The 26,302-nt window shown below is 40.3% G+C and overlaps 3 protein-coding genes across 8 annotated transcripts; 2 read left to right on the top strand and 1 right to left on the bottom strand.

Annotated features, from left to right (window-relative positions):
* Positions 1-17: 17 nt before the first annotated feature.
* FAIM (Fas apoptotic inhibitory molecule) lies at positions 18-17,504 on the top strand. Of its 4 annotated transcripts, XM_053948127.1 has the most exons (6): positions 1,342-1,548; positions 2,178-2,313; positions 2,692-2,920; positions 4,342-4,391; positions 5,779-5,948; positions 17,048-17,504. In XM_053948127.1, exons 1-5 carry the CDS (start codon positions 1,505-1,507, stop codon positions 5,926-5,928), a joined length of 609 nt encoding a protein of 202 aa, XP_053804102.1. In that variant the 5' UTR covers positions 1,342-1,504; the 3' UTR covers positions 5,929-5,948; positions 17,048-17,504. The 4 variants fall into 4 exon arrangements, with proteins under 4 accessions (XP_053804103.1, XP_053804102.1, XP_053804101.1 ...); XM_053948128.1 differs by lacking the exons at positions 1,342-1,548; positions 17,048-17,504 and adding an exon at positions 18-41 and having other exon boundaries at positions 5,779-7,074; XM_053948126.1 differs by lacking the exon at positions 17,048-17,504 and having other exon boundaries at positions 1,343-1,548; positions 5,779-7,074.
* On the bottom strand, positions 7,573-17,629 carry PARP9 (poly(ADP-ribose) polymerase family member 9). 2 transcript variants are annotated; one of them, XM_053948113.1, is made up of 10 exons: positions 17,538-17,629; positions 17,123-17,162; positions 15,557-16,392; positions 14,017-14,241; positions 13,017-13,229; positions 12,207-12,267; positions 11,393-11,767; positions 10,462-10,610; positions 9,614-9,779; positions 7,573-8,438 (listed from the first exon to the last, which is right to left on the bottom strand). In XM_053948113.1, exons 1-10 carry the CDS (start codon positions 17,550-17,552, stop codon positions 8,101-8,103), a joined length of 2,418 nt encoding a protein of 805 aa, XP_053804088.1. In that variant the 5' UTR covers positions 17,553-17,629; the 3' UTR covers positions 7,573-8,100. The 2 variants fall into 2 exon arrangements, with proteins under 2 accessions (XP_053804088.1, XP_053804089.1); XM_053948114.1 differs by lacking the exons at positions 17,123-17,162; positions 17,538-17,629 and adding an exon at positions 16,853-17,021.
* Positions 17,551-25,528, top strand: DTX3L (deltex E3 ubiquitin ligase 3L). 2 transcript variants are annotated; one of them, XM_053948116.1, is made up of 6 exons: positions 17,551-17,842; positions 18,317-18,540; positions 20,893-22,425; positions 23,100-23,317; positions 24,201-24,280; positions 24,589-24,725. In XM_053948116.1, exons 1-5 carry the CDS (start codon positions 17,551-17,553, stop codon positions 24,262-24,264), a joined length of 2,331 nt encoding a protein of 776 aa, XP_053804091.1. In that variant the 3' UTR covers positions 24,265-24,280; positions 24,589-24,725. The 2 variants fall into 2 exon arrangements, with proteins under 2 accessions (XP_053804091.1, XP_053804090.1); XM_053948115.1 differs by lacking the exon at positions 24,201-24,280 and having other exon boundaries at positions 24,589-25,528.
* The last annotated feature ends 774 nt before the right edge of the window (positions 25,529-26,302 follow it).

The raw sequence follows: 26,302 nt of genomic DNA, 5'->3' as shown, positions 1-26,302 counted from the left end.
ATTTTGCGGCGCGGGAGGCGAGGGGAGGAGACCGGGCGGAGGTAGGAGCAGGGGCACGGCGGGAGCTGCGGCCGGGCGTGGGGCTAATCAAAACAAAAGTACAGGAAAAAAAAATGGAAAAAACCTCGTTGCCGGCGGTAATGGTGGGGGCACATCTGCCGTCCGGCTTGCGCTTCCCGGTACGCCGCCTCGCAATGAGCGTGCCGGGATTAGGTGGATGGTCTGGGAGCCGTAATCCCAGCCTAGTTTTCAGAACGAGCCCTTCCTTGTAATGGAGCGAATATCGCCTTGGGCTGCTGAGGTGGTCAGTGAATAGAGGCGGTGGCTGCAGCACTGCTGTGTATCCCTGGTTCGGAGCTGCTCCCTCCTGGAGCAGCGCCGGGCTTTCCCTTGGGACGCGGTGGGATCGGCTGGCCTTCAGCAAACGCCCCTGGCCCAGAGTCTGCCTTGGCGTTTGGTGTAAAATAAATGTGTATTGCTTCATTACCATGATTTCAGGAAAAAAAAAAAAAAAAAAAATTCTGTGTTCTGGGATGCTTCCCAACCCTTTCAGCATTGATCCTAAACGATGCCTAAAATCCACGCCGCAGCATTGCGGCCTGCCCGGGGTGATGGAGGCTCTGGGCTGTCCGGACACCTCTTCTGGCATCTCCTGCGTGCCCCAGGCCACCCCTTGTGCTGATCCGTGCCGGGGACACGCGCGGCTCTGTGCCTGCCTGCTCCTTGGAGCAGAGGAGGGAAATGTTCCCCGCCTGACTCCCACCGTGTGCCCGGGGATGCCGCCTTCGCAGGAACCAGAAACTTCAGAGCGGCCAAAACAACCTCCTCGGCATTTGTTAGCACTGCTTGTTTATTGATAGGTACAGACAAGACAGATGATGAAATTAATGAATGAAAATAATACATTAAAAACCGGTGGTTATAAAACACCGTCATGTAAGACATTAGTTCCTTGTGGCTCACATAGATTTTGCGACTGATTTGCCAGGTCAGATTTACTAATGTGCCTGTTGAAAGCTGCTACAGTTGTTTAGAAAAGGGAGGAGGTGAAATTACTGCCTGTGCTATTTCTAGTCCCAATTTCATTACGGTCTGGGACTGAGATGGGCAGCTCTGGATTGGGTTCCTGCTTTGGTCAAGTTGTTAATTTCTAAGTTTTGTCTCACAAATCAGGCAGCCCATTTTTCTGTCCAGTAACTGACAAAGTTCTGAGCAGCTAGTAAAGGTAGGACAAACCTTACTAGCACTTACTTGGTTTTGTAAAATATAATATTTTTTAAAATACACTTGCCTTTCTGTCTTAGAGAAAGATGGTTGTATTTTAAGTGTTTTTATTTTATCATATATATGACAGCACTGCACGCTAGTTAATGATGCTTTTAAAAATGTCCTTTATCTTAGCTGGAGAAAATGGTGAAACTTTAGACTTCAGCGCTTCTCTCCTACTATTCTGCTTTTCTATTTTTTCTTGCTGCTAATTGGATTAAAAGCTCTTTTGGCTTCTATGGCATCCGGTGAGGAGATTACTGTCTGTGACGATGAAGTAAGGTAAAGAATCAGAACTGTGATATGAGCAGATTTGGAAAGATATCCACAGTTCCAGTGGTCACTTATGATTGTATCTAAACTTTAAAAATTACTTGAATAAAAGGATATCTTGCCAGATCCCTTCCCCTGTGTGTGCAGAGTTGCATATCCAAATTATGTAGGAGGTGTTTATGAGATTACAGACAAATCTGTTAACACAGCAAATCGTTTTAGACTATTTTTTCAAGTCTAAAAAGCTGAAACACTTTCTTTGACACCAATCAAATACTATATTTTAATGCCTACCAAGAAATAGCAGAACTGTCCAGGAGTATCTTAAAACTAAATATAATTTTGTTACATATTGTCACCTGAAATGGGAGTTTGAAGTTAGATGGGTAGCTGTGTCTTTGTACTGTTTGTCAAAATGAGTCTGTTTAACTGTTTATATTTTGTGATGTTTTGTCATATTTGAATGTCTGAAAAACATGAAAATATAAGCAGTTCTGTATGCTTATTCTTCCAAGTCTCATTTTGTATTTGCTAAAAGTGCAAATACAAAAGCAGAAGAAGCAGTAAAGCTTTGAACTGCAGACATCGGGACTTGAACTTTCAACGACAATTAATTTACTTTGTTGGTTTCTCCTTAGGTCTCGGTACAGCCACTTAGAGAAGATGACAGATTTGGTGGCTGTTTGGGAAGTAGCTTTAAGTGATGGTGTTCATAAGATTGAATTTGAACATGGGACCACTTCAGGAAAGCGTGTTGTCTATGTTGATGGAAAGGTGAAATTGCTATGTGCTCAGAATTCACTGTGATACAGATTATATAAGTGCACTTCCATGCAACACACATCACAACAAACTAAAGATTAATAAATGCGAGTGAGGTACATTCAGTTAATTACCTAATTTAATAACATGCATCATTCTTTTTTTTTCAGTTCCAATTAAGGTGTGAGTATTCATGAAGTGCTTTGCTGTCCTTGGGCAGAGGCACTCTGTGCATACAAAGCACTGTGTATGCATTCATTCCCCAACAGCAGTTCAGTACTGAGCTATCTCCTGAGTTCCAGTTCAATTTTTTAATATTAAAACACGCACTCAAGTTGTTTTTTTTTTTTTTCAATTAATACCCACTGTCTTTTTTTTTTTTTCCTACAGGAAGAAATAAGAAGAGAATGGATGTTTAAATTAGTGGGTAAAGAAACATTCACTGTTGGAGCTACTAAAACTAAAGCTGCTATTAACATTGATGCAGTCAGTGGCTTTGCATATGAATATACTTTGGAGATCAATGGAAAGAGTCTCAAGCAGTATATAGAGAACAGGTTAAAAACAACCAATACTTGGATATTGAACTTGGGAGGTACAGACTATAGAATTGTTCTAGGTAAGTAAACATTGAGTGACTACATGTTGCTGCCTTTGAACAAACTTCTGTTCATTTAAAAACTGGTAATTAAGAGAAAGCACAGTTCAGTGGGTAGCTCTGATGCAGTATAAAATCCTGGGGGATGTGGAAATTTGGAATGAGATGCCAAAGATAGTCTGAAAAGTAATGATCTTGTCATACATGTGTGAGTCTACAGCCGTGTGGTCTAGATTTGGTGGGGGGGAAGTTGGGAGATATTACTGCTGCTGCATCCACAGAGCTGCCCTAGCAAGGCAGTTCTTCAGGTGAAGCCTGTTACAGAAATTTTACCTGCACTGTGATCAAACCTCATGTGGGTCTAAGTTGTTCAGCAGGTAACCAGGCTTTCCTTCCAAAAATCATTAGCCATGGTCAAGAAGTCTTCATTTGAAGTGCAACAATGTTATTCCACATTTTTGATAGAGTGATGAGCATCTTTTTTTCTACATCACTTCTTATGTACAAACTTAAACTAAAACCTTCCAGTGATGTTCTTTCACTTTCTTAATAGTAAATTACAATTACCAATGCATTGCTTCTCTTCTGCCCCCTCTCTACCAGTTACATTACAAGCAGGTGGGAGGAAGGGATCCCTTGAGGAATTTGTCCATGGCATCTAGTGGGAAAACTTTCACTTGGGCATTGCTGTATGGTTAGAGTTGGAGACAAGAGATCTCAGACTATGATTTCTTCTTAAACCTCAGGACAGGATGAACTGCCCTAAGATGAAGGGAAGCAATGAAGAAAGACAGTTTTAGTGCCAGAAACAGATAAGTCTTTAGAGAATTTTAATATCCCTCTGCTTACTGGAAAGGCAAGCAGGGTTCAGCTCTCTGCTGATGTTGTGTCAATGACAGTGTCAGTAAAGGGAATTCTACAGCAAAGTAATTTAAGGAGGATGTGCTGGGAGAAGTAAAAGGCTATTCTGTTTCAAGTTCAAAAAAACTCTTAAGATTGATATTTAAAGTGGTACTTGGTGTTTTTGAAATATTAAGAATACACAGTTTGATGGACTAAATAATGCTGCTTTTGAATTAATTTGACCTGGAAAAAGAGTTAGAGCTTTATTGAATAACCAGCACTCAAATAATTAGCAGAAATTACTTCACTTTTAATTTTTTTCAGTTTAAGACTGTCAGAGTATCTCTGACACTATTCAGAACAACACAGTGTTAATAGCCAGGGTTAGGGAGGGGTAAAAATGTATCTTCAAAGCAAAAGCTCATGACGGAGCTTCTTCTCTCTCCAATGTGAGAACAAACTTTCTAAACTACTTAGGAACTTCATTTGGGAATTGAAAGTAAAATTCCACAGTAGATCTTTTAAACGCCTAGATCCTTGTTAGTACGGACAAAAAGAATACCTTGTTCTTTCTACCCTGTTTTCCTTTTCCTTCACAGAAAAGGACACTATGGATGTGTGGTGCAACGGTCAAAAAATGGAAACAGCGGTACGTGATCCTTTCCAAAGGCTCTTCCCAGGCTATGGATACGTAACCAAAGCTTGGCAGAATAAGCCCCAGAGGGGCACATTATCTCCCTTTACCAAAGAGGCCAAGGGAGCCAGGATACTCCTGGTCTGTTCCAAATGACCTTCACTGATTTTTATAATAGGCAGTATTTCAGTTCATATGTCAAATATCTGCTAGTTTAAGGATAAATGATGCTTTTCTTTACCCTTTTTAGACAAACAAAAGAAATTTGAGTCAGTTGTGCAGGGTTTTTAGGGAGAAAACTTTATGGAGATTGGGAAGGATTTGAGTTTGATGCAGAGTGTAGAGCCACTGCATCCAAACCTGCTTGTAATAGTTGTCACTGAATCTTGAACACATGTAGTCTGTTACGACTCATGCTTTTTGCCATCTTGAGATGTTCCTAATACATAGAGCTTAAGAACCTCATTGGAACAAGTCAAATCTTTTATCTTGATCACATCTGCATTAATTTTCAGAACAGGCTGACAGATGAGTGGTTTAATCTTCAATATACACACCAGCTAGGCTTTCCCATCCTTGAAGGATGTGCTTTCTCACCAGGGGGTGTCAAAGTTGTTACTGCTGCCACAAGGAAGCCCCTGCATAAGTACAAATGGTAAAATAAACAGTTCTGCTATACCTGAGAGTAGGATGAAAAGATTCACCAAATGTTTGCTTAGTAATTAGTGGAAGAAGCCTCCTCTTCCAGTCAATCAGGACTTCTGCTCCTGATGGCTCAGTCTTTTCTACAATGTACTGAAAGCATTCAGAGGTGTCCTTGCAAGCTGTGAGTGCAGGTTAAGTGTCAAACTGTGCTTCTATTAGAGCAGCACACATTAGTTCTGCTGTCACAAACATCATAACAAAAACACAGCCATGCCTGGCAAAATCTGTAACAGGAAATTACAGAACTGCAGGAGGAGATGTGTAGCCAAGATACACAACTGTTGTACTCAATTCAGGGATCTGCTGTAGAAGGCATCCTAAATACTTCACCTTTCACTGCCACTTGAGCATAGGTTCGTGTGGCACCTACAGGCTGTGCAGCACAACTTGGCAGGATGCTGCCTTTTCTGTTTTTGTTTACTGAGATGCATCAGTTTGATTCACCAACTCCAACCTTACCATTTCTGATTGTGTGACATTTTCATCATCTGATACCCACAAGTCTTTAACTAGGCACCTTGACAGAGCCCTGCCTGAGATTCAGCAGCTTTGTTCAGCTTTCAGGCAGTATTTGTCACAGGTACCTAAAGCTGCTGAAACTGTGGGAACTGCAAGTGATCTTGACATTGATGCATTCGAGCTTCTCATTTATTAAAATATCACGTGTCTGGTTTTATTCTTGTTTCCTTTCTCCCAGGGTGAATTTGTGGAAGATGGGACTGAAACTCACTTCACTGTTGCTGATCATAGCTGTTGCATTAAGGCTGTCAGTAGTGGGAAACGAAAGGAAGGAATTATTCATACCCTTATTGTGGACAACAGAGAAATCCCAGAGGCTGTGGAATAGCCTCTGGTTAACTGATTATGGTAGGACTAAGATCAGGAATTTTCAATTACTGTGGTAATTATTTTAATATGTACTACTTGGTACATCTAGTTTGTGCTGGGTTTATTTTCTAGTTTCTGTACACGAAATTATTCTTTTTGAGGACCAGAAGAAAATAATTATGTACAACCTCTTACATTACCAGTTTTTTAAAAAAAGCTATATATATCTAGAATGTATAGCATATCACTACATGTGGAGAACACTGGCGAAATAGAAATTATACGTCAGGAAAAATCAAGCTATAATAAAATGAAAGATAAATATTCAGTAACACTGAATCAATCCTTAACTGCAGGTGTATGTGGAGGGAAGAGAAAGCCTGTACTGGGCACAGGAGTAAGATGTTAAAAGCTTTCTCTATAATTATTTTTTCTATTAAACTGACTACAGACCTTTTCACATACAGTTAAGAGGAATTACATAGTTAATAAAAAGGTTAATGAATGAAAGATTAAATTATGAAATACATAGTTACCAATACTTGTGTTACAGTATTAAATTAATACTGACTTATGAAAACTGTTCTCTATTCCCACTTAGGAGCAAGATGTTACATTGTGCCAAAAATAACATTGCTTTCGGTGTTCTGAAAACTGATGCTGTAGTTCAGAAACTCATTACTGAGTTTTTTCAAAAAAGACAATAGAAGAAAAATAAATTCTTGCCATGAAACCCCTTTAAAAATATATCTTGAAGCATGCTGACATAAGAACTTACCTTTGTTCAGTGCTAACAAATCTTAAATCTACAACTATCTGTTTTTATGGCAGTAATGTGGGAATCAAGAAATATGAGGAACAAGGGGACAGAAATAGAAAACAATTGGATACTTTAATGGAATCGTTAAAATAGGAGTAGCCTAATTCTAGTCAGAATTGCAGCATAATTTCTAAGAGCAACTTTTGGACTTCTTGAGAGCAAAACTCTTGTGTTAAGAGACTCACACTACAAAACTATCTGTGCAACAGCAAGCATAGCTAATCTTAAAAATAATTTTTAAAAAAATCAAAATATGAATATATTAATCTAAAAGTTTATTTTGAAATGGTTAAAAATATTTCTACTTGTAATCTCAGAATTCAGAATTAAACTTTTATAACTTAATTTCTTTTGGACTTGTGAATGGTTCCTAGCACTACAGCTACTAGATCAGGAGTTGCAGGTGCAGTAAAAGCATTCTGGGAATCCATTAACAAATTATTTTGGAAAGTTTTATTAAATGTTAATTTCATTTATGTTTTAGAGATCAGACTGCTCCCCATCAGCAGGCTTTACTAGCGGAAGTTTCCAGGTACCCAAGTGCTGGACTGAATCCCTTTTACACTGGAATTACTGTAACAGCTCTTGGGCTTTTCCGTGTATTTGCTTCAGATCACTGCAGAAGCAATGTGGGGATTCCCAGCTACAAGGCTGACAATGTAATCTTTAAAAGATGTTGGTAAAGGTAATTTAATTGAAAAATAATTTCAAGCTGTAGCTTGAACCAGTTCTCTACTATTTTGTAACCTTTCAAATAGATTGAATGCTGCTAAGAAATCTGAAGCTCATGTACAATACAAATCACGTTCTTAAGACTACAGAAAAACACAAGTTAACAGATAGTGACATTCATACTTTTTATTTTGAATATGTGCATCTACAGTGCTTGAAGTAACTAATAAAAACTGTACAGCAACCATTGTAAGAAATAATGAAGTACTGCCTTATGTTTGTCATAACTGTATATAATAGCATGTTCCTAAGCAGAAAACAGCTCTCATCTGCTACATTCTCCTATCTTAAGTGAAAAGAAAACTTAAGACTTAAAAGGCACAACCAAGATTTATTGTGTTTCCCTGATATATGCAATATGTCAGACTAAAAAAATGCAGTGGAAGAATGACAGCCTACACAAACAGCAAGTGTATAGTCACAAGCTGAGATCACTTTAAGGCATAAGGTAAATGACCAGGTATGTTAAATGTTAATGTTAAACATTACACTGTATTTTGTACTCTTTTGTTCACAAATATTTCAGAGAGCTTTTCAGGAAGCACTCTGACCATAGCACACTACTAAGCAGAGCATCCTCTTAAATCTAAGCACTAGACTTTGTTCTCAGAGGGTCTTCACCATAGCTACAGTTCTATTTTATTCCCACTGAGGATCCTGCTTGTTTCCTCCAGGAGCTACGTACCTCTCAGTCACTGGGGAACAAGTCAGCAAATACTGTGGAAGGGCTGCAAAACCATTGAAAATGACAAAGATCTCAGGATTGTACAAACTATCTACTAAACTGTCATACAATGTAAAGGCATTCCTGTCCAGTGCTGGTGGCATAATACAAGACGGCTGGCCTGTAGTCCATAAGCCAGTTACTACATCAGCCTCAAACACGTACATTTTAGAATCCATTTCCTGTGTAGCTTTACCCTTAGTCAGGTAGCTCAGGTTCTTTGTAAAGTAGATGCCAGCTCCATATTTTTGTTCTGGAAAGAGAAAGAAAAAATTTCAGAAGAGAAAGCATTTAGCAGTTGGTTCTTTCAGGGTGGTAGTTCCAAGAGGCTGCTGCTTCATTCTGGGTTACAAGTGATGTGACTGCTCAATGTGTGCCATCCTTTTGGAAGTTAATTTTCATGGAGTGGCTCTGATGCTTGCACTGACCTCCCACTGAAACCATGAGCAATGACAGCTGATGGCCATTCCAGTTAACTGCTGGAGTTAACACTGGAGTCAGTGATAACTGTTCAGATTTCTCTCTTAATCCAGTGATTGAATCATCAAGGTCTAAAGGATTGATATAAAATAAATATATGACTCACACTTCAGTTATCATGTACGAGGGATTCTGATAAACAACAAAGGCAGTAAGATCTTGATAATGCAAACTACAAAATAGCTTTGAGATTTATATGAAAAATGTCACATGAAGTGCTGTTACAGTATCAAATGGAAAAGTGCAAAGAAATTAGACCAACATCTTACTGCTTTTAAAGTGTGGAAATGTGCCATGTACATTGCATAGACAAAGAAACAAAAATCTCCACTTTTTTAACAGTTTGTTGCTTGAAATCCCATTCTGCAATTGACATGCAAAATATCACATACTTCACTTACTGCTGGATGAAGCAGTAAATGCTTATTCTTTCCCTATCTGAAAGCATCTGTCTACTACAATATTTCATGGATTCACAACTTTCCTCCAAGTGCACTTTACTCCAAATGGCAGCCTAAGCAATGAGATTATCTGCTCTCTCTGACCACACCTGATCTGAGCAGGGGCCTGGGCTGCATGACCCTCAGAAGCCCCTTCCAGCCTCAGTGTTCTGTGATGCCCTTGAACATGTTTTAGAGCACCAAGCTGCTGAATGCAGGTTTGCAGCAGCTACATAAGGACACTAACTTTCTTTACAGTGATGCAACAAAATAAAACTTGGACATGGAATTACATGTATACTAATAATTCTGTCCAGTGTTTGGACAGAAACAGTGGCTCTACAGTATCAGGAAGGGAAACCATACTGTATATAATAAAGTGAGCTCATACCAATCTAAATACAAGTAAAAACAGTTCTTGTTTAGGAATGCCATTTTTTCTAATTTTAACTTGAGTTTAGTAGTCAGTCACTTCATTTTGATTAAAGATGCCAAAGCAAGTTATTACCTTTTGGTGGAGAATACATCCTGTGAAATCCAGTTTGGCAAACTGAGCAACAGAACTCAGCAGGAACATCCTGGTACAACTTGTGAGTTGTTTTGGAGCTACCATCTACTTTTTTTTTCATTTGTTTGAATGCAGCAGATAGAAGTGGATTATGTATCTTTTCAATCTGTAACATAAGTAACAGCTTAGCATAAGCAGATGGAGACCAATTATGAAATTCATAAGTGCTTTCATTCAGGCTATGTTCTTCAATGGAAGAACCTTTGCTTTAGCTTATATGCACTGACCACATAATGGACAAAGTAACTGAAGCTGATCCAAAGAAAATAATCATACCACTATCCCATGCCTCCCATTGAATACTTCCTGGTATACTGACTTCCAATACTTGAGTTGCTGAAGAGATTGAGTGCACCTCCTATTCAGCAAAGCATTGATACCGAAGTATGATTCCAGCTTTAACACATAATCACATCAGAACTCTGGCAAATTTTTAGTGTCAAGCTCACAAAAAGAAAATAGACGCTGAATTAGTGTCCTCGAATACCGTACTTAATTTACCCTACCAATCTCATATTTCTCTAGAGTCCTATAAAGGGATATTTGAAATATGAGGGAGAACACACAATACAATTAAAAAGACTTCTCAGAATTTAATCACTTTTTGATTATTTGCGTGAAGTTTAAAATACTTTTCATTGGGATTAAAGACTGGATGAGGTTGATTTATCTTAATTTTTAAAAGCAATGCATTGAAATAGTTAATCTGAATTTTTTACGCTTACATTAAATATGTTAGTTCAAATATGTGAGCTGATATTCAGTTTCTCCATGAATATCCTCTTTACCCTGAGAACACGAAGTCCAGCTTTTTCAAACTCTTTCTCTCTGTCTTTAAACTCCTGGAGGTAGCATTCTACTGGTGAAATCTGGAAGTAGTCAGCGGTACTTGTCATGTGAAAGTCTCCTTCTGAAAGCTGGGCTGCTTCTGCTTGGCCTGGATATGAATAAGGGAGTAAAATTTTCATAATGTCTGAGGCAAAGGCAAGGGAGGCAGATCCACTCCTTTAGCTGGTGGTTTAGTTAAGAACAAAGAGTGTTAAGTGTTCTCTGAAGTAATGTCAGAGGCTAATACTGAGAGAGACTAGTATATATATATATATAAATGCAAAAAAATAGAATACATTTATATACATTTATTATAAAGAAACCAGGAGAGAAAAAACTAAAGAAAAGCAATTTATGATCTCCGTGATACCCCCTCACAGCTGAGCTTTCATATAAAGGTATTGATATTAAATGACTATCAAAAGCATGAATTAAAATTGATCACTCAATAGCTTTCTGTAATAACATTAGTTGTATCACTTGTTCATGACAGCTCTGCAGAACAAGTCTACTGCTGAGCCCTGCAACAGTGGTCCAGCTGTAGCCAGCAAGAGCTCAGCAAAGGCGTGTGTTAATTAAGTGCAAATTTTGTAAATCTCCAGTGGCCAGGCTTTAAAGTGAAGGTATCCTGGATGGAGCTCCACCACAGCTGGATATACATCATGGGCAGCCCCTGCATAAACTGTGCCCTACTGGGAATACTGCCAAGTGAGTGACCACAGCTAACAAATGGTCTTCCAGGGGTTCACATGGTGAAAGTACAGGGATATCAGTAATTAAAGCAACACTCAGTATGCGTGTGTGAGAGTGGACGTCTGTCCACTCTCAGCAATACAGAGATAGACATTGCTTCATACTTAACCTTGTTTAGGCACTATTTACATTACATACACATTGAGTAGAGCAGTTTCTCTTGTTCAGCAATAGTCTTCTCTTGCACACGAAGCAGTAATTCTTCAATTGTGAGCACTGCATCAATCAAAACATCAGGAGGGCCCTGAAGCTCCAGTTTTGCTTGTCCATCTCTCACTTCTTCTGACACATAGACACTAGAAGGCTGGTCTCGAGAGAGTTTTGCAAACTCCTCTTTACCAAGGCAAAAGATGTAGTTGTTTTCAATAACAGCATGGTAACCTTCCTGAATTTTCATTACATTTTGGAGCCACGATTCTGCTGCTCCCAATGCTGTGGGTGTGCACCCTCTAAGTTCAATCACGGATTCACTGCTTGCAATCTCTTTTGCAGTTTGACTGCCTGACTCTGTACCTGGAAGATAATAGGTATATTTTTTAATACAAGTGCATTGTAAGAGTGAGGAGCTTTCAAGGGCTGACACAAATTCCTATTTGTAATCCCAGCTGTAAAGTGCAAGAAACACACTACTCTTCTGGTATGCTCAAAAAAGAGATTAGCTACAAGGAGGTAATGTTTCCAGGACACACATACACATATGGAGAATTTATCTGCCTTTCACTAAATTACTTCCAACAAGTTAGGCAATGACAATGGGTTTTAAGTCTTAAAAGGGACTGCGCAGTTCCACTCCTATAGATGTAAAAATACAAAGTGCTCATGAGTTTTTGCTTCCTCCTCTCCCCAAGACACATATGTAAATACTAAGTTCCCTATTTTAAAGGAATGTGATTACAGATTATCAAATTGGAGTACTCATTTGCTGGAAATGCCTCTTTTGTTCATTACTTACTCAAAGGATCACTTCTGTTTTCCAGTTTGTATTTTGCTGAATAGAATTTTCTCAGGACAACCTTGAAAGATAAAAGTTTGGGAGCAGTTTGCAATCTCTTATCAAATATGCAATTAGTATCTTCAAAAGTGTTAGACAAGCAGTTTACACCCCTACCCCTATTCTGAAATTGTTAACACTGGCATTTGTCAGCTTTTCCCAAAATGTTATTCCTGACAATATCAAATGCATTCCTGTTCTTCTGCATCTCCTAAGGTAATACACCCAACACACTGAATGGCACCTTTACCAACTCCTTGTGGCTGTGGCCTATCTCATGCTATCACATAAGATAAAGATGTTCATTACTTGCAGTTTAATACTGATGCATCCTTACTCAGTTTTAAAATCCAGATTATTCTCCTGCCTGTCTACTTGAAATCCTTCTATTATGTTAGCTCATATATGTTGATAGTGTTTTGCCTTAGGAGCTCTATACAGAAAATCAAAACTGACTGTAAGTATTTCCTGAGGAGGAAATAATGAGTTAAGAGTAGACCCTTTCTTATACATTCACTGACAGACATGAGAATTTTACAGTTCTCTCCCCTTTTTATGAGACTACAGGCTGAAGACTTCTAGCTTAGTGAAGAGAAAATAAGTATTTGCAAAGACTGAGTATCTGTTAATGAGAGTAATAGTTTCACAAAAGGACCTGCTGCTCACAATTGTTGTTAGTACAGAACAGATTATCATAATTTTTAGTCATCTATGGAAATACTTTTAGAGTTTTCTGTCTTCCTTATGCGTAGTTAACAATGAATTGGTTACCTCATGGGCAGCATGGTCATCTGGGCAAATGACAAACTGCACTTCTCTCTTCTTCGTAGGATGTGTCCTAGCAAAATTTAAAACTGCTTCAATCATGGTCTCTGCCACTATGTCAACAGGCAGCTTTGGTGAGCAATTTATTGGAAAAGAAACTGAGGGAGATGAGTGGTCCTGAAAGTGATCCAGGCATCTTTTCACTGCATCCTTCAATTCCTGCAGGCAAAACAAAATCTTTCAGTCCTCACACTGTCGGAACCCAAGGTGTCCCTCAGACACTCTTGGATGTTCCGGGCCCAGGGCAGAAGCCTCTGAGACCCTGGCAGGCGGCCAGGAACCCCTGTGGTCTTGAGTCTGACCCATGGAACAATTTACCAACCTTGCAGGAAGAACAAGAAATCACAAAAGTTTAGATATTATAATAGAAGTAGTCACAAAGTGAAAGGTAGGATTTTTGAGTGCTGTACAGGGGGGTTTTAGGCCTTGTACAGAGGGGTCTGAGTTTTGTACATGGGGGTCAGAGGTTCTAAGATGGAGGGATTTGGGCGTGCCCTGTCCTCCTTCTTTCTCCTTCCTATTCCCCATGTTCTTGGTGGTGTTGGCACTCACAGATTGGTTTAGAGTAGAAAGTCACTGTTCAACATAGGTAATAGGCATTGGGGAAAAACTATAAACACCTAATACGTAATGTGTGATATAAAAGATGGCACCAGCCCCTCGGGGGAGAGAGACAGGGACAGAGACGGAGACAGAGAAGAAGACGAAGAGAGACGCAGAGGGAGAAGGAGTCAGGGACAATGTCAGGGAGTCTGTGTGCCTTGAGATAACATGCAATAAACTGCCTTGAGACCAGACGACTGAAGACTACTGAGTCTTTCTTTGAAGGCACGGGTTGGAGGAGAGACTTTACCACCATCCGGAGTCACCCCGATCTGGGGGAAGGCTCCGGCATCACACCATCCAACATGAAAATCCATTAAGATCCAAAGTAAATGATAGTCACCTGAAGCTGTAACACCGGATGCTGGTATTGCAATACCATGTGCAGTACAAATGTAGAGGGCAGCTCACGCCTTTTGATTACCATGGGCTCCTTAAAACGTGTTGGATGTTTAAGATGACGGTGAAGTTCCTTCCGAAAAGCTGGACCCTCTTTTTCCAGCAGTCGTTTTGAAGTCTGAGAGGAGGGCTCACCCTCTGCATTCAGGAGGTTAACAATAGCTGTATTCTGCAAGGAAAGAGTGCAAATTTCCATGTACTTCAAACTGACTATTTGCAAGCTTTGCTATTATAGAGAGCACAATTCCTGTAATTCTTTCGAAACACAATTCCTGTACAGAGCCCTGACTGCCACAGATCAGCTGCTTGAATTTTCCTACTACTTACTACTACAGCACTGGAATACATCCAAGTCTGCACTTTGCAGTGGCAGTTCAGCAACCAACAGTGTGCACAAAGAGTGCACTGAACAGAATTATTACTCTCACTATCTAAGTGACCCACGTGCCAATTATCAGCAGGAGAGAACTACGGATGTGGCTGTCATCCCAGCCTTAGGGTAGCAAGGACACATCACCAAAACAGCAGTGTCAGTACACATAAGGGAACTGCAAAGCTATCATTTTTCCCAGTGGAAAAAGCAGATTCCCATAGTAGGTGCCATGTATTTCAAATATGGAAAATGCAAAAAACTTGTTTACAAAATGCTGACAACAGCAGTAATTGTTCTAACCTTAATTGTTGAATATTATCTAAAGACACAAGAACATGTTTTGCTCAGAGTCTTCAGGACATGTGCATCTTTCAGTGTTGTAGAAATGGTTAATAAAATTCTCTGCAAGGTCAACTTTGCAATCCTTTGTTCTTACACCAAAAAAAACAAACTTCCTTTTCAATTATGAAGCTTCTTTAAAATAGAAATGTATTTATTTTTTAAGATATAGTATTTGCTAGAAGTAAATGCCATTCTTGTGATGTACCTTGCAGTCTAAGAGCTCTGTTGAATTCCTATGACTGAGGTCATCTATTTTGCATCAGATTTTCTAGCTAAAAAGTTAATCAATTTAAGTAATGCTCTATTTAAATGTAAGGTGCACATCATTTGTGTAAGTTATTTTCTGCTTTTCAGTGTTTGCTGAATAATTCCAGTAATGGAATTATGAGAACATAAATTATAGGAAAAAAAAGCAAGGCAGAAAATGAGAATACTTCTATGGAGTGCATGATACAATGTGAATTCCTACATAATAAGAAGATAAACCTTAACATAGAGATGTATTATTAAATCATTCAACCTTTAGCTGCTTCCTATTATAACAGCCTGTATACAAGAACAAAATAAAAACATTCTAAAGTTCAATACCCATTTGGACAAAAACCAACTCCTTGCTACTATGATTTAATTACCACATGTAAATTCTCATCAAACTGAGAAGAAAACCATTTAGTGGACTGATACAAAATGTGTTCTGAACTCTTGGGCTCCAAATCCTGCGAAGACTTGGAGGCAACACCGTGTTCCACAAATTACAGGACAGACTTACCTTCAGATTTGCAGGGTCTTGTTTTATGATGCGCAAGCGAATGTTTTCAAGTTTGAGGTGAGGTGGAGCCTGGCTTGGTGAAGGTGGCACAGTGTCTTCAAGTGAATTGCTATCACCCAGAAACTTTTCACAGGCCTTCTTTATTTCTGCCACTGTAGACTCATCAATGTTCACCAGGCGGATTTCCCTGAGACAGCTTGGTGGACTTGCCTCAACAAATTCCTTTACAGCCATTACAATCACTTGAGAACACAAATCAACTGGGAAGGCATAGATACCTGAACTCACTGCTGGGATAGCCACAGACTTTAAAGCCTTTCCTGAAGCACTAACGTAACACAGAACGTTCAAAATAGCTTCCTGAAGAAGGTAACAACATCTTTCCTTTTCAGAAGCATACCACTTTGGACCAACTGCATGAATAATTTCCTTACAAGGAAGCTTCCCTCCACCTGTCACTGCTATATCACCAACTTTGACTTTTCCACACCTTTGAACATAAAGTTTGCTTTCCTCTTTTATTTCTGGCCCTCCAGCTTTTACAAGGGCAAGAGCAAGACCTGCTCCATGTTCAAGATACTCATTGGCTGCATTCACTACAGCATCGACCTTGTGTCTTGTGAGATCATCCTTATAAACACAAATGTCAATGCCCGACTTCATTTTTTTTCTGTATACTTCAACAGTGCTTGTTGTTGCTTTTCTGAAGGCCAACCTACAAGCAAACTTTTTGGAAACGAGACTATTTAGACAGTTTTCTCTTCTCTTAAGAGCTTCATAGGCATCTTTACTGATGGGGATCATCAAATTGACCTCATCCATTACGATGCTTGACCCTAGAATACAGAATATAAAGTGAAATAGAAGGTATTACTATCAAAACATTTATTTTTATCTAGAAATGTGGTTTATAGCTCTCAATTTTATCCTACTGTCATTGCTAAACAACATTTTTTTACACACTCTAATCTTTTCTCTCCCCTTTTCAGAGGTTTAGAAAACCCAAGCAGGTTCATTTAACTGTGCCACAGAGATCCTATACTGAGTTCCAATTCTGTGAGTCTCATTTGGTCTGCACTTAAAGCCCACAAGCAAGTTCTTTCTTTGTATGGAACTTCGTTATGAACTCAGAAAGGCTTTTAAACCACTTTTTTAAAGGAACAGTTTTTACATTAACACTATGGCTATACAGCCCCCTCCTGGCAGATGTCAGCAATACTGTACTACAGCAGTTATGTTAATTAGTTTAAATCAATTTGTGTGAGTTTAGTCAAACTTTCCTCCGTGGTATACTACCTGCTTATAAAAATTCTGACGTTTTGCACTTATAAAGTATACATGCCGACTCATCAAAACACTTCTGAGTTCTTGCTTCTAAGAGAGAAATGCAAGCAAGTCCTGTTGAAGTAATTAATAATAATGTTGATTCACAACCGTGTATAGTTCACATTAGTTATGAATTTCAGGTTGCTTTTGGCTTTTGTTTTCCAGTTTGCTGGCTGTAGCTGTCAGTTTTCAACGTATATACAACTACACACTTCGCAGATGGCTAAATGAGAGGCTTACCTAAAGCGGGCTTCCCTCTGAAGAAATCTGCAACGTAACTCTATTGTAATAAAAAAAGAAAAAAAGGAAAAGAGAAAGTAAATGTTACAAGCAACAAAGTACGTGGGCTGTCTTCCTTCAGGAGAGGTTCTGTTGCAAATCAAACCGGCAGCAGCAGCTTTTCAAGCATCTGTACGAAGTTTCCTAGTTTTTAAAATGCTGCTCGGAGCTGCGGGAGCTCTGTGGGTGAAGTTACCCTCAGCTTCCTCCGGCTCCGACTCGCAGGAGTGAGAGGCCGGGAAGAGTCATTCCCGAGCGCCAGGCCAGAGGACGGGACTGTTCCGTTCCCCTCAACGCCGCCGGGAGTTCCCGCCGCAGCCCGACCCCTGAGGCAGCCACCGCCCGGGCCCCTGTCTCCCCTGCCCCGCTCCTCTACCTGGACGACCCCCATGAGACGGCTCAGGGCGGATCCTCAGCGCTCGGAGCCGCGGGCGGAGCGGGAAGCGAAAGCGAAAGCGAGCGGCGGAGCGGGAAGCGAAAGCGAAAGCGAGTGGCGGGGTGGGATTATGGCGGCCGCGCCGCTGCTGGTGCGGGTCAGCCCCGTGCCCACCGCCGGCGACAAGGCGATCCTCAAGCTCCAGGCATATTTCCAGTCGGGAAAGCGGTCGGGGGGCGGCGAGTGCAACGTGCGCGCGGGCCCCAAGCCCGGCACCTACTGGGTGGACTTCTTTAAGGAACAAGGTATGGGCCGGGCGCCGCTGCTCGGCCTGGCGGGACGGGGGTGGGGGGCGGCTGTGAGGGGACTGGAGATGGCCGCCGAGGCACGGCTTTGAGTCTCTGGGCAGGGCGGCTCTAGGACCCCTGGTAGCTATCACGTAACTTTATCAGCCTTGTCTGCCTTTGTCCAAATTCAAAGGGGATCTCAGTAATGCGTAAAAATATCTCAAAGGCATGCCAGACGTCTCGGTGGTAGCCAGCAACAGGACAAAGAGCAGAGGGCGTTAACTAAAACACAAGAAATTTCACCTTAACATAAGGAAGAATTTCTTTACATCGAGGGTGGCAGAGCAATGGAACAGGCTACCCAGGAGGGTCGTGGAGTCTCCGTCTCTGGAGACATTCTAGATGGCCCTGCCCTGGCCCTGGGATTGGGTGGGATGATCTCCGGACGATCCTTCCAGCCATAACAGTTCTGTGATTCTGAAATTACCACAGATAGGAAGAGTGTGGAATCCCGCACAAATCACACCTTGGAACTCGGTGCAAAATGCCTGGACATAGTCATCCTGTCGGGAGAAGGGGACCCGGGTAAGAGCCGGGTTACAGCACAGGCCTCTGCCAGTCACAGCAAGGTCGCTGCCAGCCCTTCCCTGCCCCAGCAGGAGCGGTGGGACAACGGTGGCTATGGGGCCACAGCAAAGGAAGACCTTACCAAAAAGGTACATCAAGAAGAGCAATGTCATAACCTGCCCTGCATGTAGTTCCATGATTTCTTTATGTTGCACTTCAATACTTCGTGCCAAAAAAGTGTCGGTTATGTGATCTTAGTCAATGAAATAGGGGCCAGGAGTGACATTTGACTGCCAGACCAGAGGTCAGTCTACACATTTTTACAGGCAGCTTGTTTTCCAGCCTGACTCTGACAGGTGCCAACCACTATTCCCCAAAGCAGCACTCTGGCAGGTTTCAGGGGGTAGTATGCACCAAGGGCTGCTCCCAAAAGGTAGAAGAATTGTATGAGATTTGGATCCTTTCCACCTACACCCTTCATCTATTCTTCCACCTTTCCACCTGCTCTTTCAACATGGTTTGCATCTTGAGGCAACCCTAATTATCTCCATCACTTCAGCATTAAAAAAGTCTGCTGTGATGTGATGTAGCACCACAAACATGATTTCAGACACTTTGAACTAAAAGTTACACAAAAAAGATCAGCTGTGTTTAGGGACATGGGATAGGGCAACATGGTGTGGATGTGGCTCTGCCAAGACACTGATATCTGGCTCAGAGGGTTTAACCATGTTTTGCTTGGTAACATAGGTGTGCTTTTGAAGTATAGCATGTGCTAACATAGTGTTTACCTAGCATCTGTACTGCAAATTTCCCTATCCTTCTGTCTGTGTGAAGTACAGAAGTGAACATGTTTGTTATTATTTTTTAGAATCCTGTTTTCTGCCCTAACTCTTGGAGTTATTAAAGCATGACTTCTGGGAAATTTTTAAAGAAAGATAATAAGTGAAAACTAGAAAGTCTAATATTAATCAGAACAATGAAATATAATTTATAGATCGTGTTAAAACATGTTGTGTCTGTGTAACCTGGCTCTAAGGGGATAGACAGATTCTTTTGGGGATCCTTGGCAGAATAACAATGGCACTAAAATGTAGTTACAGTGATGCCTCAGGTTTTAGCTTTTATATTTTTCAAGATTCTCTACTGCTTTAGTGTGTAGTTCTGTGCTTCATATTAGGGGATAGTAAGCTCTCTTCACAGAGTAGGGAGACAAAACAATTCTTTCTCTATCTGGGGACCAAGGACAAATGATCCAAATTTCAGGCCCAAGAGCATAAACAATGATGGACTATAATTGAACAATTAACTCCAATATGCAAATGGACCAGAACTTACAAAATTGTGAGACCTTGTGACTGGTCATCCATTTTATGACCATTTTGGGTTCATCTTGGGTGTAGCCCTGGCTGGGCTCTTGTGCTGCCCAAGGTGTATCCATTGAGGCCTTCTAATAAACACCTACTTTATTCTTTCACTCTGTCTAGTGTCTGTTCTAGGTCATTGCTTTCATAAGGCATCAACAATTAAAGCTTTTTGCTTTTTAGAATGCATAGAGTTAATGATCAGAATACCACAGGATTTCTACAAGCAGAATCAGTGTAGGACAGTTTTGTAAGTAGTGTAGTACTGTGTTTGATAGCACAGCTTTGCTTATGGTTTCTAGTCATCTGGACCCTCTCAAATCATGTCATATCTTAATACTTGGGTTGCTGTATTGATAGAACAATCACAATCTAGACTTGAAAACACATAAAAGCATCTGGGTCATCCAGTCAGTGCTCAAAGGCAGCAGAGGGCAGTGGAGATCTTCCTGGCCACCAAGGGGTCCTTATGGGTTTCACTGTCCAGCCACAGTTGTGGCCTGAATTCCCAGTTAGGAGGTGTAACTGATTGATCTTGTAGGCAGTGCCATTAAACCTGCCTGCTCTGGGATGGGGCCAGCAGCACCTGGTTGGCAGGGTATCTGGGACCTTCAAGGCCAGGAAGGAGGGCACCAGTCAGCCTGGTGCCCAGAAACCTTGAGAGTGATAGGGAGGGAAAGAAAAAAATCTGTTTGCTTTGTCTGTTTGCTTTGTCTGTTTGCTTGGTGTGCAGGACTTCTAGGGCCTGGTAATGATAGGAAAAGGGCCTAACACAATGAGCTCAGCCAAGAGGTTGCCTGCCTTTAGTTCTGCTATCTCTGTTGTCAGAGGTTGGGAGCAGAGGTTGGGAGCAGAGGTCACAGTCTCAGCCTAAGTAGCAGAGTTACTGTCTTTCCTCCTGCAATGCTGGTGACATTAAGGCATTTCATTTTTGCTGCTGACTTAGAAGTAGATTGTGTTACTCACCTGTTTGTACTGTTAGTGTATGTGACATAAAAGAAATACTGTGTGCAAACTTATGTGTAGTAATCTGGCACTACTGGGATGGACAGAGCTTCTCCTTGCTGAAAATACAGAAGTAGCAAGCAGAGAACCTTAGAGAAAAATCGTGTTGATGTATTCTTGTCTTTTCTTTAGATATTTCTTACAGTATCTGCTACTTTGAATAGCAGTATGTTCACTGAAGACCAAAGGGAGAAAATTACCATTATGTGTCCAAACTTAAAGAGAGAAGGAAACCCTGGCATGGATGGCTCTGAGAAATTGACAGGAAATTTTACAGATATTGAAAAAGCTTATCACTACTTTGAAGATATCCTTGCAAGCAAAGACCCAAACCATGATTTTTCACAATCTGAATGTAAGAATAGTTTGAAAGATGAAAATGGCCTGAATACTGAAGAAATGGTTGAGTTTGCAGTTGTGACAACTCTCTATGAATATTTTAGTCATACCCGCAAAGAAGAAATCAAAGAACTACACAAAAGGTTTGGAGCGCGTATAAGAATTAAAGGTCATGAGGAGGATAACACATTAATATGCATATCTTCTGATAAAAGTCCTGCATTGTTACAAGCAGCTAGTGATTCTTTTATCAGATCTTTTCAGAAAGCTACAGAAAATCTGACAGAGGAGATAGTTCCCATGAAAAACAGTTACACATTAGAAGAGACAATAATGAAATTGAATGAAAGGTTTAAAAATCTTCTTGCTAAAGAGGAAGGGAATCAGTTGCTACTCCGTGGTCCAGGGAGTGAGATTTTAGCCGCCCAAAAATTTCTAGCAGAGGAAGGTGAGAACAGACAAGCTGAAAAGAATATGAAAATATCATCTGAATGGTACAAATACAGGAATGGAATTGAAGTTGATGCTTCTGTGTTTAAATTGTTGGAAACCATACTAAGCAAAGAAATTGAAAACATAAATGGCAAATTCGATACACTGGTAGAAATAAAAGAGAATCCATATGGCCAGAAGATCATAATATTTAGGCCTAAATCCAAAACTTTTGATATGTCATCACATGCTACTGAAAGTTTCATCAGTGAATTTCAGAGTGCCTCTGCAATGTTAAGAGAAAAAATCATCAGCATGAAGCTTTCAGAAGATCAGAAGAAAACTTTAAACATGCTACTTAATGCTAAGAAATTTGAAGATCTTAATGTAAAACTTAAGAAGACTGAAGATAAGTTAATCATAAGGGGTTTACCAGACCATCTTTATGCTGCTGAAGAGTACATTAAGTCCCTTCTTAACACTGAAGGGACACAAACTAGAACTAGAGCACCACTGTCCTCTGACCTCAGCTCTCAAGAGGCTACAGGAGCATCTAAGAAGTCCAGTGTTAGGCAAAAGAATAACATTTCTTCTGAAGGACAGACTTTGGCAAAGACAGAAGAAAAAGATGATGACGAGTGTCCAATTTGCAGGGACACAATTGAAAATAAAGAAATACTAGAAAGGTGCAAACATGCATTTTGCAAAATTTGCATTGACAGAGCCATGACTTACAAACAAGCTTGTCCAGTTTGTAATACCGTCTGTGGAGTCCTGAGAGGAAACCAGCCAGAGGGAACAATGTCAGCTACAACAATCAATTTTTCTCTTCCTGGTTATCCCAATTGTGACACTATTGTAATTGAGTATGATATGAATGGTGGCATTCAAAATGTAAGTATACTTAAATATTTCTTACAACAACAAAACCAATATTGAATAAAAAATTAACTATTTTCCCATTACTTTAATGCATATTCAGGGAAGACATTTCTTTGTTTGATACAAATTTGCAAGTGTTTAATTCAATATTTTTGGGAGTGATTAAGTAAATACAGTAGGAATTAAATGGTCAGATGATCAGCCTCCATTTTATATGCACCAGGACAGAGGTACCTGTCTTTAATTTGTACAGTAGGAATAACTGAACTGAAATCTATGCAGTGATATCATATAAGCAAAGTTTTGCAAGTATAATGAGCATTTCTGGGGTGTTCTCTTTGCTGTGGACACCAGTGGACAAATATAAATAGTGGGCTGGCTTAGTAAGAGCTTTCCAGGTCTGAAATCTCCTTATGTTATGTGCTTGGATTCATGACTAGGGCTGAGAATGGAGTAAATTTAAAAGTCACGGGTGCAGCGCCATGCATTCGAGAGAGAAAAGAGGGAAAACCATATTTAAAAATAACAATGGATGTATGAGCAATGACAACAGTGTGAATGAAATTTGTGTGAAAGAAAGTATCTAAAGAGAAAAAAAAACTCTGAATCAGTTATCAGTCATGCTATGTCCTTCTGAATGATTTATGATATACAATGTGTTTTTGTTTTGTTTTTTTACAAAACAGAGCAGCCATCCAAACCCAGGGCAGCGTTATGGGCCAGCTTACCGAAGAGCGTATTTACCTGACAATGAGGAAGGGCGAGAAATTCTGCAGCTCCTCAAAAGGGCCTTTAACCAAAAATTGATTTTCACAGTGGGGCAGTCACATACTACTGGTGAACAAAATGTTATCACATGGAATGATATTCACCACAAAACTGCCGTGGTGGGAGGACCTACCCAGTAAGCAGTCTTGTCTTTATGCAATACTGTTGTTACTCAGATGTATCAGGAGGACTGCCTTGAATGTTTTCCACATTTAGAGCTTTCAGATTTTGTCACTAACAGAGTGATTGTGGAATGCTCTATGGATACAGATGTTAATCACCTTCCCCTGTTTGGACAGTTGGAACAAGGATGAGCTTAGTGTTCCACTGCTCCTCAGACTACTCATTCACCAATGAGTTTGTAAGGCACTTAGTTAATAACTGCTTTGATTAGAACCTACAGGACAACAAGCTCTTGATGACATCTAAGGTTGGACTCTGATCTGTGCCTCTCCTGTTACCTGCTGTTCTGCATCAGGAGGTGCTGGTCCATTATGATCCCAGTAAAGATGGCACTTGGACTTCATAAAACATGATTGGAAATTCTGCTTAACAGAGCTAACAGCAGGAAGTGAGATTGTAGTACAGATGTGGTCATGTCCTTTTAGATGCTAGGAGCCATGAGTTGTGCAGCACTTAGTGGGTCAGAGCACAGGACACAGTGCCAGCCCCATCCATAAAAAAGGTTACCCCACTTTGGCCATTCAAGCTGTCAGAGGATTTTCTGAGTAGATGACAGCTGTATCCAGTATTTCTTGAGGACTTGCTGCCCTTAAATGAAAGGAGCAATCACCAGTGCTGAGTATGAGCTGCCTGCAGCAGAGGCAAGAGGGAATCTTGGACCAGTCCTTCCAAGCTTGTTGCAGCCTCTAAGGGGCAGGTGGTGTCCTGCAAGCTCTAAAGGCTTGTGTCTAGATCCACCTGACTGGGCTAGGATCATTGAAAGAGCAAAAAGTATCAGTTTTACTTTATCCTCTGTGCAAATTCTCTCTCTTGTATATCACTTGCTTCATACGCAGTTCTGGTGCTGTACTACTTCAAGTCCAGAGGTGCCAGCCGTTATGTTTCGGATTTGAATGCTGACTTGGATATGCTTCAGGTCTGATTTTCGTTTTAAAAGACGTATACTCAAACACCCTATCATTTTGAAGGGAGACGCCAGGCAACTTTGAAAATCAAGTTCTTAGTGTCAATATGGACAACAAAATGTAGCAGCTCCTTAAGTTTGTAGATTTATGCTGTCTGTGTCACTTCTGTGACTGGCAATATGGGTCTGTTTTCTCTCTAGGGCAAGAGCTGCATAAAATTTGTAAAGAGATTTCTAAAAGTATTTTGATGAGATGGTTCTGTAGAATTGTCAAGTTCTTCATTGCAGAAATAGCCCAAAGAATTCTCTCTTTCTCCTAGGTTTGGTTACCCGGATTCTTCTTATCTGCAGCGCGTTCGATCAGAATTGAAAGCGAAAGGAATTGAATGAGGAAGTCTATCAACTCTCAACTCTCAAATGTAATGACTAAACATACAGCAGTTAATGTACTGTTCAAGCTCTGAGGGAAGTTACTTTGTTTGACTACCGTACTTAAATCACTTGTATTTCACAGTTAGGTAAGAAAAGTAATATTTTCTCATCAAACAATGTATGTTCTTTTCACAGATCATTTACTTCCCTCTATATGTAGCCTTTACAGAATTTACAGTTCTTGTGAGTTTGCACTTTGTATATCTTGCTTTACTAGCAAATCTGATATGCATTTTTCCCCACAACTTTTTCAAATTTGCAAAACCTTTTGATCCACTACTGGCTTTTATTAGATGAAACACTTCTCTTAGCTTTGCATTATGATGTCTGTCAGCACGGCTGGCATCATGTAACCCATCTAATTGAAGATTTGTATGCAGCTATGACAGTGTTAGCTGTGATAAGGCTATGGACTTTTGCTTCTTTTCATGGTAGAAATGGCCTTAGTGATTTGGGTTTTGCATGTGAAATTAGCCATGGATCATGTACAAATGGGTACATGGATGCTTAGCTCTGCAGAAGTGCTGAATGCTGAGAGCTGTGTTGGAGTAAATGGGAAGTAAGAGTGTCATATCTAATAGTGGGCTCCTGGTTCCTGCCATTGTGCTTAAACTTAAATACAACTTCTAAATCAGTTTTTCAACTATAAAACTGTATTCTTTCAATTGCATCCAGTAAAGGTTTAAATTGTATCATAAAGATACTCTGCAATGCCTAAATAACCTGCTAATTACTTGTGTGGTGGTATGTCACACAGACATAATTTTTAGTAAGTTGAACCATTTCTCTAAGGCTGTAGAGCACAACTAATAAAAAAAATTAAAATAATATGTGTGTTTCTTCTGTACAGGTTTTTCCTTCTTTTTGCAATACATGTAGCTGTATATATTTTTTATATTTAGGAGCTTCCCTGCAACACCATGTTTTGGGGCAGTTTGGACTCCATGTCACCCTCTTTTTAAAAATGTATTACTTTTTTTTTTTTTTTTAATTTTAAGATTCCCATATTGTGAATTGGCAGTACAACTTTGCCACCTCAACTTTCAGGTTTAGTTGGAGTGGGCACCGTTTGGTTTCCCTGTGGGATGTCTTTCCTGGTTTTGTATTACTGTATTTCTTTAAATACTTTGCATTATTCCATGTCCCCCCTCCCTTTTCCGTGCAGTAAGATAGCAACACTCCAGTTGTTTGTAAGTGACTGAGCTTTTCTGCACGTTGAAACAAGCTGTGCTTCAACCCCAGCCAGCAGCTATGTACCACACAGTCACTCGCTCACCCCCCAACCCCTGTGGCAGAGAATTGGAAAAGTAAGCCCTATGCATTGAAATAAGAACAATTTATTAATCAAAACACAATGAAGCATACTATTATTAATAATTGTAATAAGAATGGGAGAGACAGGAGGATTACACCCACAAGAAACAAGTGATGCACAGTATGGTTGTTAGCCAGCCGCTGGCCAATGCCCAGCCAGTCACTGAGTAGCAATTGTTCCCCTCAGCTGACTGCCCCCAGTTTCTGTACTGAGCATGATGCTCATGGTATGGAATATCCTTTTGGCCACTTTGGGTCACCTGTCCTGGCCATGCTCCTTCCCAGCTT

Source organism: Vidua chalybeata, chromosome 7, assembly GCF_026979565.1.
Source record: "Vidua chalybeata isolate OUT-0048 chromosome 7, bVidCha1 merged haplotype, whole genome shotgun sequence".
Classification (NCBI taxonomy): Eukaryota; Metazoa; Chordata; class Aves; order Passeriformes; family Viduidae; genus Vidua; species Vidua chalybeata.
This window is presented reverse-complemented; position numbering and strand designations above follow the sequence as displayed.

What these genes read in the sequence shown, in the direction of transcription:
- FAIM (XM_053948127.1), top strand. Translation starts at nt 1,505, where the DNA reads ATGGCATCCGGTGAGGAGATTACTGTCTGTGACGATGAAGTAAG. An exon ending in TTGTCTATGTTGATGGAAAG is followed by an intron (nt 2,314 to 2,691) that starts GTGAAATTGCTA and finishes TTTTTCCTACAG; the next exon opens with GAAGAAATAAGAAGAGAATG. An exon ending in GTCAAAAAATGGAAACAGCG is followed by an intron (nt 4,392 to 5,778) that starts GTACGTGATCCT and finishes CCTTTCTCCCAG; the next exon opens with GGTGAATTTGTGGAAGATGG.
- DTX3L (XM_053948115.1), top strand. Translation starts at nt 17,551, where the DNA reads ATGAGACGGCTCAGGGCGGATCCTCAGCGCTCGGAGCCGCGGGCGGAG. An exon ending in AGGAAGACCTTACCAAAAAG is followed by an intron (nt 18,541 to 20,892) that starts GTACATCAAGAA and finishes TCTTTTCTTTAG; the next exon opens with ATATTTCTTACAGTATCTGC. An exon ending in GTGGTGGGAGGACCTACCCA is followed by an intron (nt 23,318 to 24,588) that starts GTAAGCAGTCTT and finishes TCTTTCTCCTAG; the next exon opens with GTTTGGTTACCCGGATTCTT.
- PARP9 (XM_053948113.1), bottom strand. An exon ending in ATCCGGTGTTACAGCTTCAG is followed by an intron (nt 13,230 to 14,016) that starts GTGACTATCATT and finishes TTTTGCCTGCAG; the next exon opens with GAATTGAAGGATGCAGTGAA. An exon ending in AAACAGAAGTGATCCTTTGA is followed by an intron (nt 11,768 to 12,206) that starts GTAAGTAATGAA and finishes ATTATCTTCCAG; the next exon opens with GTACAGAGTCAGGCAGTCAA.